This window comes from Mobula birostris, chromosome 9, assembly GCF_030028105.1.
Source record: "Mobula birostris isolate sMobBir1 chromosome 9, sMobBir1.hap1, whole genome shotgun sequence".
NCBI lineage: Eukaryota > Metazoa > Chordata > Chondrichthyes > Myliobatiformes > Myliobatidae > Mobula > Mobula birostris.
Genome location: NC_092378.1, coordinates 15,900,291 through 15,917,417, shown reverse-complemented (window position 1 = coordinate 15,917,417; position 17,127 = coordinate 15,900,291). Strand labels below are relative to the sequence as shown.

The window sequence follows — 17,127 nt, the reverse complement described above, 5'->3', positions numbered from 1 at the left end:
ACTAAAGTATATTCGTTCTGATTAAGTCTGTAGATGTCAAGTATCTTGGCATGTAAAGATGTTCTGAAGACAGTGAAATTCCAGTTGGATCACAAAATTCAAGTTTCTTTTCTCTCCCTCCATGTGTTCTTAATGTGTACAATTATATTAAGAAATGATCCTATGTTGCAACTGGACAGATTTTAAAACAGCCATTCATTCTTTCAAAACATTTATTTAATATTTTGGGAAGAAAACATGCATTGGCCATGAACTACAACTCAAAAGGTCAATTCTTTCTCTTATTGTTGTAAGCAGATCTGTATTTCCTCGGCTATTAGCCTTAGTTTATGTAGAAGCAAACCAAAAATTTGAACCAAATCAAACACATCAGCAACTAACAAAATGTACACATCCCAACATACTAAATCCATACTCACCAAAAAGAATTGCAAATCTCTGGACAGTTAAAGTGAATAAACCAAAGACATTAATGCATATTTCAGAACCACCAATAGCATCAATGAATGCTAACAAACAAAATTGTGACTTCACAGAATGTTAACCTCTGACATGTACAATTTAGCAGATTATAACAAATTCAATACTATTTTGCACCCCTCCCCCCTCAAAAACATTACTGATCATTATTAATGCATCAAATAATATTTAAAATACCTGCTATACAAAACACAGCAACAATTTAGGGAAGTATGGGTCCTTGTACAAAGAAGCAAATGTGAAATTATAATCTGCATTTCAGAGATAAATGAATGAACCCATGAACTTCCACTCAAATAGTATAAATGAAATGTAATCCAGTCTTAGAAAGTAATCTTGGATCAAAACCTCAGCTACACAGCAAGTTTATTTGCAATACTGAATTTAAAAATTGCAACTTAGAAAAAAAGTTGTTCCCTCTCTTCTCATCTCATCCTGAAGGGGAAAATGGTACTATAATAGCTTTGCTGCTAATGAACAGTTATCTCTTTAAACAAAACAGATGTTTGGCCATTATTAAAAAAGCCATTGTAGCCACTTGGAGCAAACAAATCTGTTTGACGGCAATACAGAACTCAAATATTCAAGTTGGCCATTAGCTTACAGAATATGGCTATTTAATTTAAATTTCTTTATCAAGGTATTACAGAACAAACCCTATCACTCAATGTTAACACTGCAATGGAAACTAGGAAATCACTGGAAATATGTAATAAAAACTCATTTGTTTGCAGTGGAATCATTTTCTAAAATGTCGATAAATTATATACACAAGGTGTAACAAATGACAGAAATGCAACATTCTTAAAATTTGAATACCTAAAGTAGAATTAAGAGCAGTGTGACCTTCCTTTATGCATCACAATTTTACTACCACCCAAATGAACAAACACATACCCTATCTAATTTTCTTCCACCTCACTTGTACCATTCAAAAACAGCTTCTCTAAGGTCATCTTTCTTAATTTCCACTTGTCTTCTTCATTACCCTTAAATTCCTGTTTAACGTCTTTTAATTTGTCAGAAAACCATGTGGGAGGTTTCCTTACATGAAATGAAGTATTTAAATGCAAGTTGCTACCTGAATCAAGTTAAGTTTAGTATTTTCAATACCTTATCCATTCATTATGGCTCCAGCAATCAACAAAATAAACATATGTGCCAAGATTCCCAAATAACACGGATTGAATAAAGAAAGTGAAATTGATGACTCCATTATTCAGAGATGCAAGATTGCCTTTGAAAAATTGCTTTAAGGAATGTATAAATTAGTATTTACTCCAATGCTGTGATCAGCCAGACTAAAATGAGACTTCTCAAGTCAATATCACTGTATTAGAATTGGACCGAATCTAGAACCTCAGTGCAGATTTATTAGACTTAACTTGAAAAAAAAATTTTGAATGTATAAGATCAAATAAAAAAAATGAAGGCTTTAAGTGGTGCACAGAATAAAACGTTGAGTTCACGATATAGATCCTAAACAAAAATACAAATTCCATGTTACATTTTGGAATGTTTACGGAGTACTGAAGCATTCATGGAAATAATTGTGTTATTTCAAGAATAGGAAGTACGAATCTATGATTTAAGAACTGTCATTTTAATATAATAAATTTCCACAATGCAGAGTTCTTTAACTATTGTTTAGCAAGCGGAAACAAACAGTGGACAGATAAACAGACCTTTTATCCTTACAAAATATGTCAAATAATAAGGTGAATGTCATGAAGTTTCCTTAATGATAATCTCCCAGGAGTAAAGTTCAACATTTATATTCCAAGTTCATTCGTTCAGCGCACCAGTATCTTTACTGCATATCTATACACAATCTACTTCTACAATTGTTTTACCTTTTTAAAATACTGTTGAATTGGATGTGGTATGACAATGAAGAATTCTGTGAAATTTACACTTTTTCCCACTTTTAACTACAAGGACCGTTTGGGTTAAACACTAAAAAAAGCAACAATAAACAAAAACGTATTTCCATGAAACTAAAAATAAATTCATAAGCTTAAAGCTCAAAGTACAGATTATTTTTTGCTTGTGTACTGACTGAAATTCCAGTGCATTACAACAATAAAATTAGAGTTTCCTTCTTTGGAAGAGAAGATTTAGGTAGTGTCCATCGACTCCAAACTAGTAGAAGATGAGTCCTTCTGAATACTTTCAAAGATAGCTGCCAATTCAGGGTTGGAGCTTATTTGAGACTGAAACTCACTCATAAGTGGACTTTTCTCTGCTTCTGGAATGGTCAATAATGCTGCAACTGCCCTCATTGCTGAGCGTTTCAGTTCATCTTGCTTCTCAAACTCTTGTTTGACTGAATTGGCTTTTACCTGATAGAGAAAAAAAATCATTAAAGTATACTAAACATTCTCCGAAGATTCTGTTTTAACTTTAAGTGTTGTTCAGATCAAATTAATACAAATATATCCTCCTTCAGAGACTTCAGTACAAAAATTTAGTCTGACACAGCCAGTGCAGAACTGATGGACGACAACTGAAGAGCTGGGGAATTACCCAGCTAATCAATATTTAAACTGCAACATTTTTATCATAATTTATTCTTGTAAAAGCTAGCTATGCATAAATGCACAAGTCATCACAAGGTTGTAAAGGGAATTGCATAATTATATTAATTTTCAAAATTGACCAGGTTTATAATTTCAACATACTGGATGATAAACTTATTTCTGGATTGTAGAGAAGAATAGTAACAGGAGGGAAAAGAATAATATATTGGCAATATTCCTTTGGTTTAGGAGGAAGCGTGCCTGATGATATTTGCAAGGACAGTATTGGTGTACATTTTGCCTAAGAGAATGCATTCCAAGTTTAATGATCACATGTTCAATTTTCAACCTTGACTGCAAGTTACTTAAAGTCTTGTTCATCTAGTACACACCAATTTAACTTTTGAAATTAAAGCCTTAACCTTAAAAAGTAAAAACATTATCACTATCCTCTAATCCAGTCAGAATTTGCAAGTCCTATGAAAAAATAACTATTCTTTGTCATACTCCTGGTATAAAATGACCCGACATTAAAGAAAAATAAACACCAACTTTGATATCTTTGTCAATTCAAACCAGATATGAATAATGAGCAAAATGTTTTCCACAATATCTACCTTTTGAATGAATATCAATTTAAAAACCACAAGGTGTGGGCACTTTCTTCTAAGTTAACTAATTACATAATTTCTTTGACGTACATTTAAGTCACTGGAGGATTAAGCACTGGTCAATACAGTAGAAATCAAAATGTCTTTAGGCAAAAACATCAATACTCAAATTAAGCATTATTACAGAATGCCAGGACTAAGTAATTCCTTACTTGCCTATGTTAGAAAACTAAGAATACAATTACATTCATGTTCAGCAAAAGGTAATCCAATAAACTTTGCTACCATAGTAACTTTTAAGCATATCAGCCTACCTTTGTTGTACATGTAGCACGTAAAGGTTCCACCAGCCTGTCCAACCTCTGCAGAACTGCGCTTGGACAAAGAGTTGACAACCGTACTAACATCAAGAAAGTCAGCATCTGTCAAATAAAAAGTAGGTTTCTACAGAGCTCTACTAACAACGATTTAATTAACCAGTCTTTAACTTGCTTTAAAAAAAACCCAATTAGTACACAAAATCCCTTTTACTCCTATTGTGTACCTGAGCCATGAGTGAAACACTGATATTTGGCCTTGACAATGAAGTTATTTTACATCTTATCTCTACATGGACCAAATTTTAAACTGTCCTTTACACACTATGAAAGGGAAGCAAAATAAACAGATGGTTACATGATCTTTATTCCCCGATATCTGTGGAAAACTACACATCAGTGAATATTTTCAAAGGCTGAAATAAATACTTAACACTGGTAACATCTGCAAAGTAAAACAGCCATCAGCTTTTGCTTCAGACAGCTGCTAATCATTACTGAAAAATATAAATGAGATTCAGGTTATTACCTTGATATCATAGTGGTCCTTGAGTCCATCTTCAACATGGTTTAGAAATTCAAAAATGTCTAATCTGTCAAGACAGCTATCTAGAAGCGTGTACATGCACTCAAAAGCTGCTTTCCTAATATCTAAACCATCATCCACAGTGTGCTTGAATGGTCCCATTTCCACCTGTCAAAAAACAGACAGAATGTGACAAAGCCTGGCTTAAAAGTACAAATTTTATAAAATTTTTGCAGTCACTTTAAAATTAAATACACAAACCTCTCTTATTAACTCCTTTCTAACTTTTGTTTCATTGTAAAGGTGAGGAAGAATAGTATCCAAGAGATCTCTGATTAACGATGGTTTATTATGTGCAGCTGAATTGAAAGTAACTAAAGCTACTCTTCTAACATTGAGATCCGGATCCTCCAATGTTTTTAGGAAATCACCTGAAAGAGCAATTTAGTCAAAAATTAATGCATTATCTACAATTTTTTTTTGGTCTTTCCAAAAATCACTAGAGTGCTATCATAAATTCAAACTTGAAATAGATACCTAACTCTCCCAACTTCTGGCATCCATGGTCAGATTACAATTGCAGTAGAGACTTCACTTCTACTCTTACATTAGCCAATAAATGTTAATCAATTGAAATCTGCAGGAAGAACCATACCTCGCTATTTCCCATCCCACGCAATGGCACTACTGCCTCATACAGCAACATAACTACTGCCAACCAATATCACTCAATGCAGCAGAATTTTGCAATGAACCCTCATTTATTTTGGGTGAAACAGACATGCCTTTACCCACTGGGTCTTAAGGAGAACAGTTTCATGAAATACCACACAATATTTTCCAGTTGATCCTGCACCCATAGGTTGTATAGAATAGCTGTACTTTGTCCCGGGGATGGGTGTGTTAATGGGTATAATCTTAGCCAGTATGCTGAAGTGAGGCAAATATAGAAGCTTTTAAAATAATTATATAGAGGTATTGCAAAAAAACTTAAACAGCAGAGTCTGAAAATGAAATGTTTACCTATGCAGTTCTTCAACAGAGGGTCTATTGGCTGTGGGTGATCAGAAATAGTAAACTTCACAGCTGTAACCACAGAGCTTCGAGCGTAAGACGACCCTATATGAGAGTAACAAGATCAAAGCACATCATGAACTGAATGCTGGATAAAATGCTTGTTAATACTTTACTTAACAGCTGGAGTTTCTATGATTGAATCATACTTTATTACACTACATTAATATTTTTGTACTGAAATTGATTCCTCTAAAATATTTACTTACAAATGTACATGGATTTAACAAAGAGCTCCAAAACATGTTACTGACCAACCTAAAGATCAGTTAAAGATTTGGGCTTTGAAGGGATGAGAAGACCAAAATGGCAAAAGGGCACAATGAATGCCTGAGTTTGAGGGTACAGCAACTCCCAGAGTGAAGCAACTAAGTTAATTATATTCAAGCCGTCAGAATCGAAGTTGGATTTATTGATCAAAATATGGACACTAACAAAGCCAGCATTTATTACCCATCCTTAATTGACCTTGAAGATGGAAATGGTCCACCTTTTTAAACTACTGCAGTTCAGATAAGGGCACTTCCATTGCGCTGCTCAATTGGGGCTTACAGGATCAATGACGGAAGACCAGTGATATTTGCCCAAATCGGGACTGTGTAGATCATGAAGGGGAATCTACAGGTGCTGGGCCTTCTATATTCCTGATGTGGTGCATGAGATGACAGACAATGCAGCAATATAGTTCAGCCTCAGATCATTGCTGGGAAGAGTGGAGTAAGGGGCTAGAAAATGGGAGTTTGTGGCACAGGCTGAAAAATGACACATCATTCATAAACATTTAAACTCTATCATTATTGTATTCAAATGTTACTTCATTCCCATTTTTTGCTATCACATACTGTACTTACCCCTATTAACAGAGCTAAAGATATCACACACAAAGATGGAATTTATGATTACCTGCATTTCATAGGATCAGTAGTTGGTTACTAGTGTTAAACAAGATTGCAAAGTTCTATTCTTTTCGTCTACCCTCCATTACTAAGTTACAATCTAAGTCAAAATACATTTTCTGAAGAAATAACTCACCCGAATCCAAGTACCCTTTAAGCCGTGGTAACAATGTCTCTGGATCTATCAAAGTAAGCTTCCCCAGGCACTCTGCAACAACATTTCGAGTTCCTTCTTCTGCGCATTCACAGTGTTTCAGCAGCAAACTCCAAATGTTTTCCACATAGGGTTTGAGACCTCCAACTGAAGAGGAACTAATAATCTCTTTCAGAGAATGCAGAAGCAGGTACTGCCTTTTGGGTTGACTTGTTATTTCTTGCAGAACAAAAGGTAGGTACTCCGGAAGGTTTCCAACACTAATGCTTCCTAGGGCATAGGATGCTGCAGATTTCACTTCCTCACTTGAGGAAGAGAAAGCTTCTAAAATAACAGACTTAAGCTCAGTTTGCCCACTCAAGTCAATATGATGACCAACCTCTCCAAGGGACAACAAAGACAGGAGTCGAATCGAATCGGTGGATCTGGAATTCTTTACATCCTGGATAAATTGCCCAACCACTGCTGGCCCTTCTTTCGGGCAGGCTCGAGTTAGTGCTGCTACACACTTTGCTATCGAATAATAGGACTGCTTGTGAGTCAATGCGTTGCTTTGAGAATAAACAGGACCAGTCAACATTCGTAACAACTCCATGTAACCCAGATTTGCAGTTCCAGTTCCAACAAGGGCTTGGAAAAAATACAGCATTGCACTGAGAGCTCCTCCTTGAAGTAGTGGGGACCGAACAAGCCCAATAAGCTCGGTAAGAATTGAACCACTGACTTTTGAAAGAGAAGAAGGATGCACCTTGGCCAAGGTTGTAAGAAAGTTTATGGCCATCTGCGACACATGCATGTCACTTTCACTAATAAGTGGTGGAAGCTCCACTAAGACTGCTTCAATCATAGCAGGTGTCAGGCTGTCATTATAGTTCTTGATTAGGATGTCCAAAGCAGAAAGGGTACTTAACTTCAATGCCCGCTGGTTTTTTCTCAAGAACGAAGCTAAAATTGGTACACCTTCACTTAGTATTGGTCGCAGGTCAATCTTGAGAGAAGATCCAGCTATTAACGTCAAGGCTTTCACCGTCGTCAGTCTAGTAATTTCATTCTTCAGCCTCTCCAAAAAAATCTGCAGTGTACTAGGTAAATCACTGCCTAAATGGTCACCAAGATTACATATTATCTGTCCCATACAGGAAATCGCTCTTTCCTTCACCTCTTGATCAATGTCAGCAGCTTTTAATCGCTTGACAGTGCAAGTGAATAAGTCATTAATGTACGGAGCAGCATCAAACGTGTAGAGATGATCAACAGGCCTTACTACTTTTACAAGTTGCTGAGTTACAAGAAGAGCTTCTGAAGTGATTTTATAGAAAGGATCACCTACACAAGCCACAACCGGTGGAACTAAGGCATCTACATGAGGGTGGAAGACCTGAGGCGAATGGTTACAAAGGATAACGTACAAACATGAAAGAGCATCAATCTTCAGGTTGGATGAACTAGATTTATCATTTAAGGAAAAGATTATTCCTGCAAAATAAAAAAAAACATCAGCTAACAGTCTAGAATAATTTTAACACTTAATTTACAAATATGAAAAATATTAGCATATCTCAAGTAAATATAATAATGCATTTCATCAGAAGCACAGAAGGATCATATTGAGAAATGTGCATATTTCATAATATGAGAAAACATTTGCAATTTGCTATTTTTTGATTTAGCAAATTAACTGTCCATTTTTTCCTCAACTGTCGATCTTGCACCAACAATCAGCCTCCACCATTGTGTTTATCAAAATGTCAAACTGTCTTCAAAGCAAATAAAAATATTATTTGCTATTGCCAAAAGCAGAATTAATTTAGAGCAATTTGTAAACCCGCTATACTCCTTTGGATAAATCACAAATGTAATAATCTAAATTAAATACTTAGAAGAGGAACATTCAATAATACCAGTTTTAAAGTTCTTGCTCCATTAACTGTCATTTTAAAGTGATTTCAAATGGCTCCTTACATCTACATTTTTGTGCCATTTGCTTTTTACAAGCATTTCTTTCATCCTTTTTATTAAAGACTTTATCTTCCCTTTATTCGATTTTGTGATTATTAAATTTCTGCAGATGCAAAATCTCTATTTCCTATGCTAACCTTGTCCTAATTAATGTTCCTTTCCAGGTGAAATTCCCATGGGGTCCCACACTAATCATACAAGTTTTGATTTCCATATAAATTATAAAAATATAAATTGACATTTGACTTTCAACTATCTAAGAAAATAATAAGCAAAACTTTACTTATTGTAGCCAATGGTCTGGTGGGATCTACCAGCATTTAGCATATGGTTATCTGCTCTGTTAATAAATTCATCAGGGCATGCACACTAGTAATGCCTAGCATCATTCCAAATTGGCAATGATATGCCAGCCAGACCTGACACAGAATCGGAATCCATATTCAGTTCAATAAGCATTCTTAATTCATAAATGTGGGGAAAGCCATTATTACACCTTGATGTTATAATATATACTTTATTTTTAAAAACTAAATAGTTCATGAGTGGCGGGCTGGGGATACATCTCTACCAAATGAGGTGCAGGAATTGCTCAGCAACCCCCTCTCCCCCCCCAATCAGGGTCACATGAAGCCATGGAAGCAGGTGGCAGATGATCGTATGAGCAGCTGGTGTATATCAAAAGTTCTGGTTATGCAGCCACTGACACCAGGCAGACAGTCGCTGAAGAGTATTGATAATGGCTGGGGTCACCCGCCTTATAAAGACACTGCCCAGAAGAAGGCAATGGCAAACCACTCCTGTAGAAAAATTTGCCAAGAACAATCATAGTCATAAAAACCATGATCATCCATGTCATGCCACACAGCACAATGATGATGATGAAATATTTTAAACTATTAAAATTGTTCGAAGTGATATTGTAAATTTTAAATCTTAGTAAGTTTTCAGGGCTTTAATAGACAAGGTTCTGCCCAAGGGTGAGAATTGTTGAAGGCTGTCAATGTCCCAAAGGTACCCTGGCTAAGTATAAGTCTCCACCAAGATCTTATGACATCATGCTGCCCAACATCCAGGGACAAGTAGTCAGAACATTCAGACCTCCATATCTGACCCAATTAACATCATTCCAGTGGGATATTACCCATTAGGAGAGATGACCAAAAGCTATCAGGCAGATTTAAGACATGAGGAAAACAGGGCAATATAGTTTTAAAATCTGGAAATCAGCATTCATTTGCAATAGTGTCAACTCACACAACGTGAACTCAAGACTCTTCCATTCTAATTTATGTTAGGGCAAATATATTTAAAGAATCTATTCTAAGTCTTAAGTAAATTTTCAGACTGCAACAATTTATAAAGATCTTAAAAAGTAACTTTACAAAAAGACATCTTCACCTGGAACCAGAACTGGTACATGCTGAGTCAAAGCCCCTGGCAACACATTGACCAGCTCGGTCAGCATGTGAAAACAACACTGGCGAGTTTTCACACTCTTCTCTTTCATCTGCTTGTGTAACGCTTTTACAATATTGGGAACCTATAAAAGAAAAGTTAACCAAGATCTGAATTAAGCTCCTTAAATGCTACACAAATGAGAAAGATGGAACATAATAATAAATCATGTAATCAAACATTCAATACCCCAATTCAATAACACACAGGTTAAATAAATTTTCCCAAGCCTTTTTACATCAGCCAGATAGAAGAAATTATAGATAGAAGAATTTTCTTTTCGAGTCACTATCTTTTCATAAGAATGGTATACAATCTACAAGACTTCTCTTAATACCAGTGCGAATACATCATTCAAATGAAGAGAAACACTTTTTGCATGAAGCACATAGTGACTGTAAAGCAAGACTCAGTCCATCTGATGGCACAGTTGCAATTAATGGAAGGCTCAGATTGGATGTTCTGCACCTTCCAATGTGATAGAATACAGATCAATGAAGTAGCACCCATTATGATAAATGCAGTCTTTAAACTTACTTGATTCTGTAGCATAACCAAAGGTGTCTCTTCTTGTTCCATTGCATCTGGGTCAAGGTGCCAGCTCTGAGCAGGCCTGGTCTGCTTTAGCAATGAGAGATAGGCATGGAAAACATCTGCTTTAACATTCTCCTCACGTTCCTTGAATCTCGCAATCAATGCTGGAGATACAGTTTTATAAAATTCTGGTAGCATTTCATGACGAGTGCTGACCACACCATCTAAGCACTTGGCAGCAGCACGACGCACCTTCCAGCTCATATCATCATCATCACTGTACTCATCATCACTCCCTAGTAAGAGGTGAAGACAAATGCAGAAAAAGTTAATATATAGCACCATGAATCCAGACACAACAGATATTTAGATCAATGAAAACATCATGAAGTAGAAAGAAAGGAGAGAAATTCAACTGGAATTTTCATGGTTGTTAATGTACATCATAATGCAGAACAGCACAAAGAACAGGAAGAACATTCATCACTTAGATGTTACGTTATTAAAGGAATATGCAAAAGTCCACATAAAAACAACTCACGAGAATTAATTTTATTAGAATTACTTAGTACCTAATTAACAGTGCTATAACATTAATTTAGTAGCATGTTCCTCAACATGAAAGCCTTTGACAACCCCAGGCAATCCCAAACCAATTTACAAAATTGTGATGTACCAAATACAACAGCCTTAATAAAAACAGAAAAGGCTGGAAACATTTTTGTTAGGACAGCATCTGTGGAAAGAAATATAGCTGATGCCCAAGGTTAAACACACTTCATCTATTTCTCTTTCCACAGATGCCACCTGATACAAATGTTTCCACCATTTCCTGTTTCTATTTCAGATTTCCAGCACAATAGTTTTGTTTTTTGACTTCCAACCAATGGAGTAATTAATTTGTGCTAGCCAAGCTCTTTATTTATAAATAGAGCATCTGGTCTTTATTCATTGATGTTTTAGTAAATTTAAGAGATAAATATTGGCCAAGATACTAGCATAGCCATGCACAAATTCTCATCCACTAGAGGGCAACTTAATATCTCCTTCAGAAGTTGTTGCACCCTCGGTGCTGTACATGACATGCCCGCCTGAAATTTTGTGCACAAATTACTCACTTGGGATTTGGATGCACAACCTTTTGAGAAAGCTACCAACCAAGACAGGACTAACACTTGAACAGGAACAGAAAAGTACATTCCTGAAGACCAGGGAGACATACTTAAGACACCTACAAGCCTTTAGAGTTGCTCCTGCAAGCCTCTTCAATAAGATCACAGATGACCCCATTTCAATACCACTTTCATGTTCTCTCCCCATATCACCAACTCCCTTGTTACTTAAAATGACTGTTAATGCCTATTAATAATAAATTGATTCTACCTCCATAGAACTCAGGATTTCACAATTCAAAAGATTCACAATCCTCAAAAGAAATTCTTCATCTGAAATGTCACCTCTTATTCTGAAACTGTCCCAAGTTACAAATATCCATTCGACTCCCAGCAGTGCCGATTCCTCTCAAAAGTATTTAAATACTAACTCTATCCTTCTGAACTCTTACATCTTACATACGTAGGCCCAATCTTGCTTCATAAATCAACTCCTTCATCTGAGGAAAAGTTAAAATTTCCTCTGCACTTACTAGAACACAACCACATCCAAAGGAAGTTTTCCAGGTGCTTTCTCACCAGCACCCTATAAATATTTAGCAAAATACTAGCATACAATAAGACGTGTTATATTAGGAAGGCACTGGAACAGCAAACTTTCCAGAGCATCAGACTCCCATTAATACTTCACGCACCTTTATTTTATTTAAATAAGTTACATAATGTGTAAAGAATTTTTTATTGAATCCACAGACTTTAAAGGGGACACAAAGTAGAACTTGGTAAATTTACTTCTGTAAATTTCACATTTTCAGCTTCAGCTCATGAAATCAAAACACCCTGATCCAGCCATAAACATTCCTGACTCATGGAATTTCAGAGATGGGCACCAGCTACATATGTGGCCCACAGTCGAGATTCAAGACTCTAGCTGCACACCTGCAGACTCTAGACCCAGACTTAACACACCAAATTACCGATCAAGTCAGATGCTGAACTACTGGGATTTTCAAAAACTGGGTACTGGATTATTTGAATTTTTGATCTACTGGGATTCCCATATCCCTTTGCAAAGCAATAACTTGAATTTCATACACTTAACCCTTCTATATTCCTCTCTAACCTATCAAATCTTGCAAAAACCTATTTTTGTATCATTAACAAAGTTGACTACAGTACATTTAAGTCTCTACATCCAATCCATCAATATATGTTATCAATAGCTGAGGCTCCAGTGCTGATGCTGGTGTTTGCCAGTTCAGACATCAATTACTCTAAATGACCATTTAGAGTATTTGGACATTTTTATCCTATTGGTTAGCTCCCCTTATCCATGCCAATATATTTCCTCACATTTTACTTAATGCCAAATACATCATCCAATTTTAATGTGGAAAGATAGAACATTTGTATCAGTTTTACTTTAACCTTGATCATCATCATCTCCACCTTCGGACTCCATTGCCGCATCATCTTCGTCATCATCGTCGTCATAATTGTAATTGGGGTCATAAGTCAAGTACCTCAGGCATATGTTAATAATGGTGGTGACATGAAGAAAAACTTCCTTTGGGCACCTAAGAAACATGAGCATTAAAATAATGTTTAATGTTAAAATTAAGTTAGCGATTTTAAACCTATCCAACATCTAAATCACAAAACCACTTATGAAGAAAGCTGCATTTTACTTTCTATCTAAAGGGCAAATCAAACATAAGCTCTACTTACAACAATGAAACAAGTTGTATACCATCACCACACTAAGGCAGCAATTTACTTCAGTGTGATGGTAGCATTTTATTATTAATTCCAAGTTATCAATTAACATCTTACCTTCTCACAAATGACTCAAAAGCTTGAATGCAGTATTCTCTCAGCTCATCATCTTCAACACTGCAGAATTTAACAACTAATGGAATGATTTTTTCCAAATATTCTCCTAAAGAGAACACAAAGTTTCAAATATTCTCACAAACAATGACTTTCGCTAACTACTATAAGTTTTGCATATTCATGTTACCTATTCGGTGTCCTGCCTGTCTGCTAATAGCAGCAATGCACTGAATATAGGTCCTGGTTGTAGACATAGATTCGTTTTTAGCAAGTTCTGTCAACAAATGCTCAATCAGGTCAACAAAGACCAAGTTTCCACAGCTCATAACGAGGTGACCAAGGGCTATAATCGTTCTCTTCCGCACAGCAAGCCGAGGACTGGTAAGCTGGGGAAGAAGGCAGTTCAAAATTGATGGATGGAAATTAACCAGCAGACCTCCTTGCCTAGAAAAGATAGAAGATTCCAGTTACAGTTCAACCAAAAATAGTTACTTTTCATCAACCTATCTTAAGTGTTCTTTCAATTCAGGAATCGCCAGACATCCCAAGTAACAGTACAAAGTGCAAGAAACAAAACACATTTATATTTTAATGGTTTTCATAAAGTCATGTTTGTTTTAAAAATAAACTTTGATATTTCTCGTCCATTTTCATAATGGAACTGCAAGACATATTTGCTTCAAACCAAATCAGGGTTTCTATTCTGTACATTAGAAAAAATATGGGACTAAATAAATAAGACAAATTCAACTGATTAATAAACAGTACATTGTTTACATATTATTCAATATTTACCACTTCTGTTCTTTTATTTTAAATAAATACTGCTGGAAAACAGTTGGAAAATGATTGGATATCTTTGAGCTGGAGTATCTTTCAGTTCCGCTTACTTGAAGTTAAAAAAAAAAGTTCCACTATACTTTCATTTAAGATTTCACAGATTATCAGTCTATAAAAAAAAATTCATAAAGGGCATTTTAATTTACTACATATTAACTTTTTCTATTTAGTGTACCGAAATTTTAAGTTTTTATTGTATTGTATCAAACATGGCCTGACAATAGTTTTCAACCATTTTTTGGAATGATCTAACAAAGCAAGGTTTAAACCTCTATACTGAAGTTAAGGGATATTCAAAAATAATTTTTAAAAAACTGGAGTTGGAATTCTGAAACAAAAAACGGAAAACGTGGTAAACATCAATGGAAACTGAAACAGGTAATGTTTCAGATCAATGACCAAACTGGAATCCAGTTCAGACGAACTGTTTTCTTCAGAAAACATGAAAACTGTTACTCTTCACAGTTGTTGCCTGATATTTGCTTGTTTCTAGTATTCTCTGTTGCTGTTAAGGATTATATGTTGATTCTGCATGTCGTGACTAGTATAAAATTCGTAGACAGAATTGTACCAATCTCTGTTTAATTAAAAAAGATGGGTAAAATGCAGAAACATACTCCCTACATCAGCTGGATTTTAGCTACTCTGGTGTCAATTTTTGAAATTAAATCACATTGCTCCTTTCTGCTGTATATGGTCTTTGAGCTTAGTTGTAATACTGACTCAATGGGCTAAACAGTGCTAGTTACGGCCAGTGGTTCCAGAAAGAACTGCCAGCATTCAGCGGTACTTAGTCTCATACTTCAGCTGACCCTGTTGCAAGTTTGTGACTTACAGAGAAACATATATTACCCATCTAACCTTCCACGTGGTATTCAACGGTACAGTACAAACTTGCAAGAGTTGCAAGTGCTACAAAAGAATCTGTCCAACATGACAGCAGAATCAGAGACCATTTAGGTCAGTAGGAAATATCAGCTTGGATAATGATGAAACGATATTTTTTAGCTACTGAATAGGAAGGACAAGGGTGGCAAGGTGAGAACCTGATATGTCGAGAGTGAGGAAATTTAATCAAGAAAAAGGTTAAGTACGTAAAGCTCAGGAACAGAATCAAAGCGAGCCCTCGGGTATTATACAAACACCAGAAAAGAACGCAAGAGGGAATTAGGAAACCAGGAGGGGACATGAAAAATCCTTGGCAAGTGGAATTAAAGAGAATCCCAAGGCATTCTATACATACATCAAGAGCAAGAAGATAACTAGAGAGGGTAGGATCACCCGCGGATAAAGGGGAGAACATTTGCTTGGATGCAGGGGATGTGGGTGAGGTCTTTAGTGACTACTCTACATCAGTACTTACCAAGGAGGACACGGCAGATAGGGAGTTCAGTGTTGAGTGTACTGATGCGTTAAGACTCTTTGAGTTAAAGGAGGAGGTAGTGTTAGATCTCTCAAAGAGAACTGAAGTGGATAAGTCCCCAGTGCCTGATGGTACATATTCCAAGTTATCAAAGAAGCGGAGACTGCTAGAGCCTTGACCAATATCTTCGTGTCCTCTCCAGCCACATGCAAGGTCCCAGAGGACTGGCAAGTAGCTAATGTTGTTCCATTATTCAAGGAGAGAACCAGGGATAATCCTGAAAACTATAGGCCAGTCAGTCCCACACCAGTGGCAGGGAAGTTACTGGAGAGAACTCTTGGGGATGGAATTTATGAGCATTTGGAAAAACATAGCTTAGTTAGTGAGAGCCAGTATGGCTTTGTGCAGGGCAAGTCGTGTCTTACTAACAATTGAGTTTTTTTTGACAAGGCAAGGAGGCTGATTGATGAAAGTAGAGCTGGGTATGTTGTTTAAAGGATTTTAATAAGCCATTTGACAAGGTCCCTCATGGAAGGTTTATCTGGAAGAATAAGATGCATAGGATCCATGATGAATTGGTCATTTGGATTCAAAACTGGCTTGTCCGTAGAAGACATAAAAGATGATAGTGGTCAAACAGACTTAATCTAGCTGGAAGTCTGTGATTAGTACTGTTCTGCAGGGATCTGTACTGGCACCTCTGCTGTTTGTCATGTATATAAATGACCTGGATGAAAATGTAGATATTAAGTTTGCAGATGATACTAAAATTGGTGTAATGGATAGCATAGCCAAAATAGCATAGGCCGACAAATCCAGGGCAAGCATTAAAAAGGGCCACTTTTCAACATAATTGTATAAGGGCTAAGAGAGTTGTAAAAGAGCGCCTGAAGGCTTTGTGTGTCAATGCAAGGAGCATTCGTAATAAGGTGGATGAATTGAAAGTGCAGACTGTTATTAATGATTATGATATAGTTGGGATCACAGAGACATGGCTCCAGGGTGACCAAGAATGGGAGCTCAACGTTCAGGGATATTCAATATTCAGGAGGGATAGACATGAAGGAAGGGGAGGTGGGGTGGCATTGCTGGTTAAAGAAGAGACTAACGCAATAGAAAGGAAGGACATAAGCCGGGAAGATGTGGAATCGATATGGGTAGAGCTGCGTAACACTAAGGGGCAGAAGACGCTGGTGGGAGTTGTGTACAGGCCACCTAACAGTAGTAGTGAGGTCGGAGATGGTATTAAACAGGAAATTAGAAATGTGTGCAATAAAGGAACAGCAGTTATAATGGGTGACTTCAATCTACATGTAGATTGGGTGAACCAAATTGGTAAAGGTGCTGAGGAAGAGGATTTCTTGGAATGTATGCGGGATGGTTTTTTGAACCAACATGTCGAGGAACCAACTAAAGAGCAGGCTATTCTGGACTGGGTTTTGAGCAATGAG

General features: G+C 36.4%; 1 protein-coding gene across 4 annotated transcripts in view; it reads right to left on the bottom strand.

The window, feature by feature from the left end:
- Window positions 1-224: 224 nt before the first annotated feature.
- Window positions 225-17,127, bottom strand: part of cand1 (cullin-associated and neddylation-dissociated 1) — a 39,695-nt gene continuing 22,792 nt past the window's right edge. For 3 of the 4 annotated variants that reach the window (XM_072267525.1, XM_072267527.1, XM_072267528.1), the window contains 11 exons: window positions 13,661-13,917; window positions 13,474-13,579; window positions 13,069-13,217; window positions 10,532-10,824; window positions 9,938-10,079; window positions 6,560-8,053; window positions 5,477-5,572; window positions 4,715-4,884; window positions 4,457-4,621; window positions 3,925-4,032; window positions 225-2,822 (listed from right to left, as the gene is read on the bottom strand). In XM_072267525.1, coding sequence (XP_072123626.1) covers window positions 2,598-2,822; window positions 3,925-4,032; window positions 4,457-4,621; window positions 4,715-4,884; window positions 5,477-5,572; window positions 6,560-8,053; window positions 9,938-10,079; window positions 10,532-10,824; window positions 13,069-13,217; window positions 13,474-13,579; window positions 13,661-13,917 — 3,205 coding nt within the window. In that variant the 3' untranslated portion in view covers window positions 225-2,597. The remainder of the gene's footprint in view (window positions 2,823-3,924; window positions 4,033-4,456; window positions 4,622-4,714; window positions 4,885-5,476; window positions 5,573-6,559; window positions 8,054-9,937; window positions 10,080-10,531; window positions 10,825-13,068; window positions 13,218-13,473; window positions 13,580-13,660; window positions 13,918-17,127) is intronic. The other variant, XM_072267526.1, reaches the window with a different exon arrangement.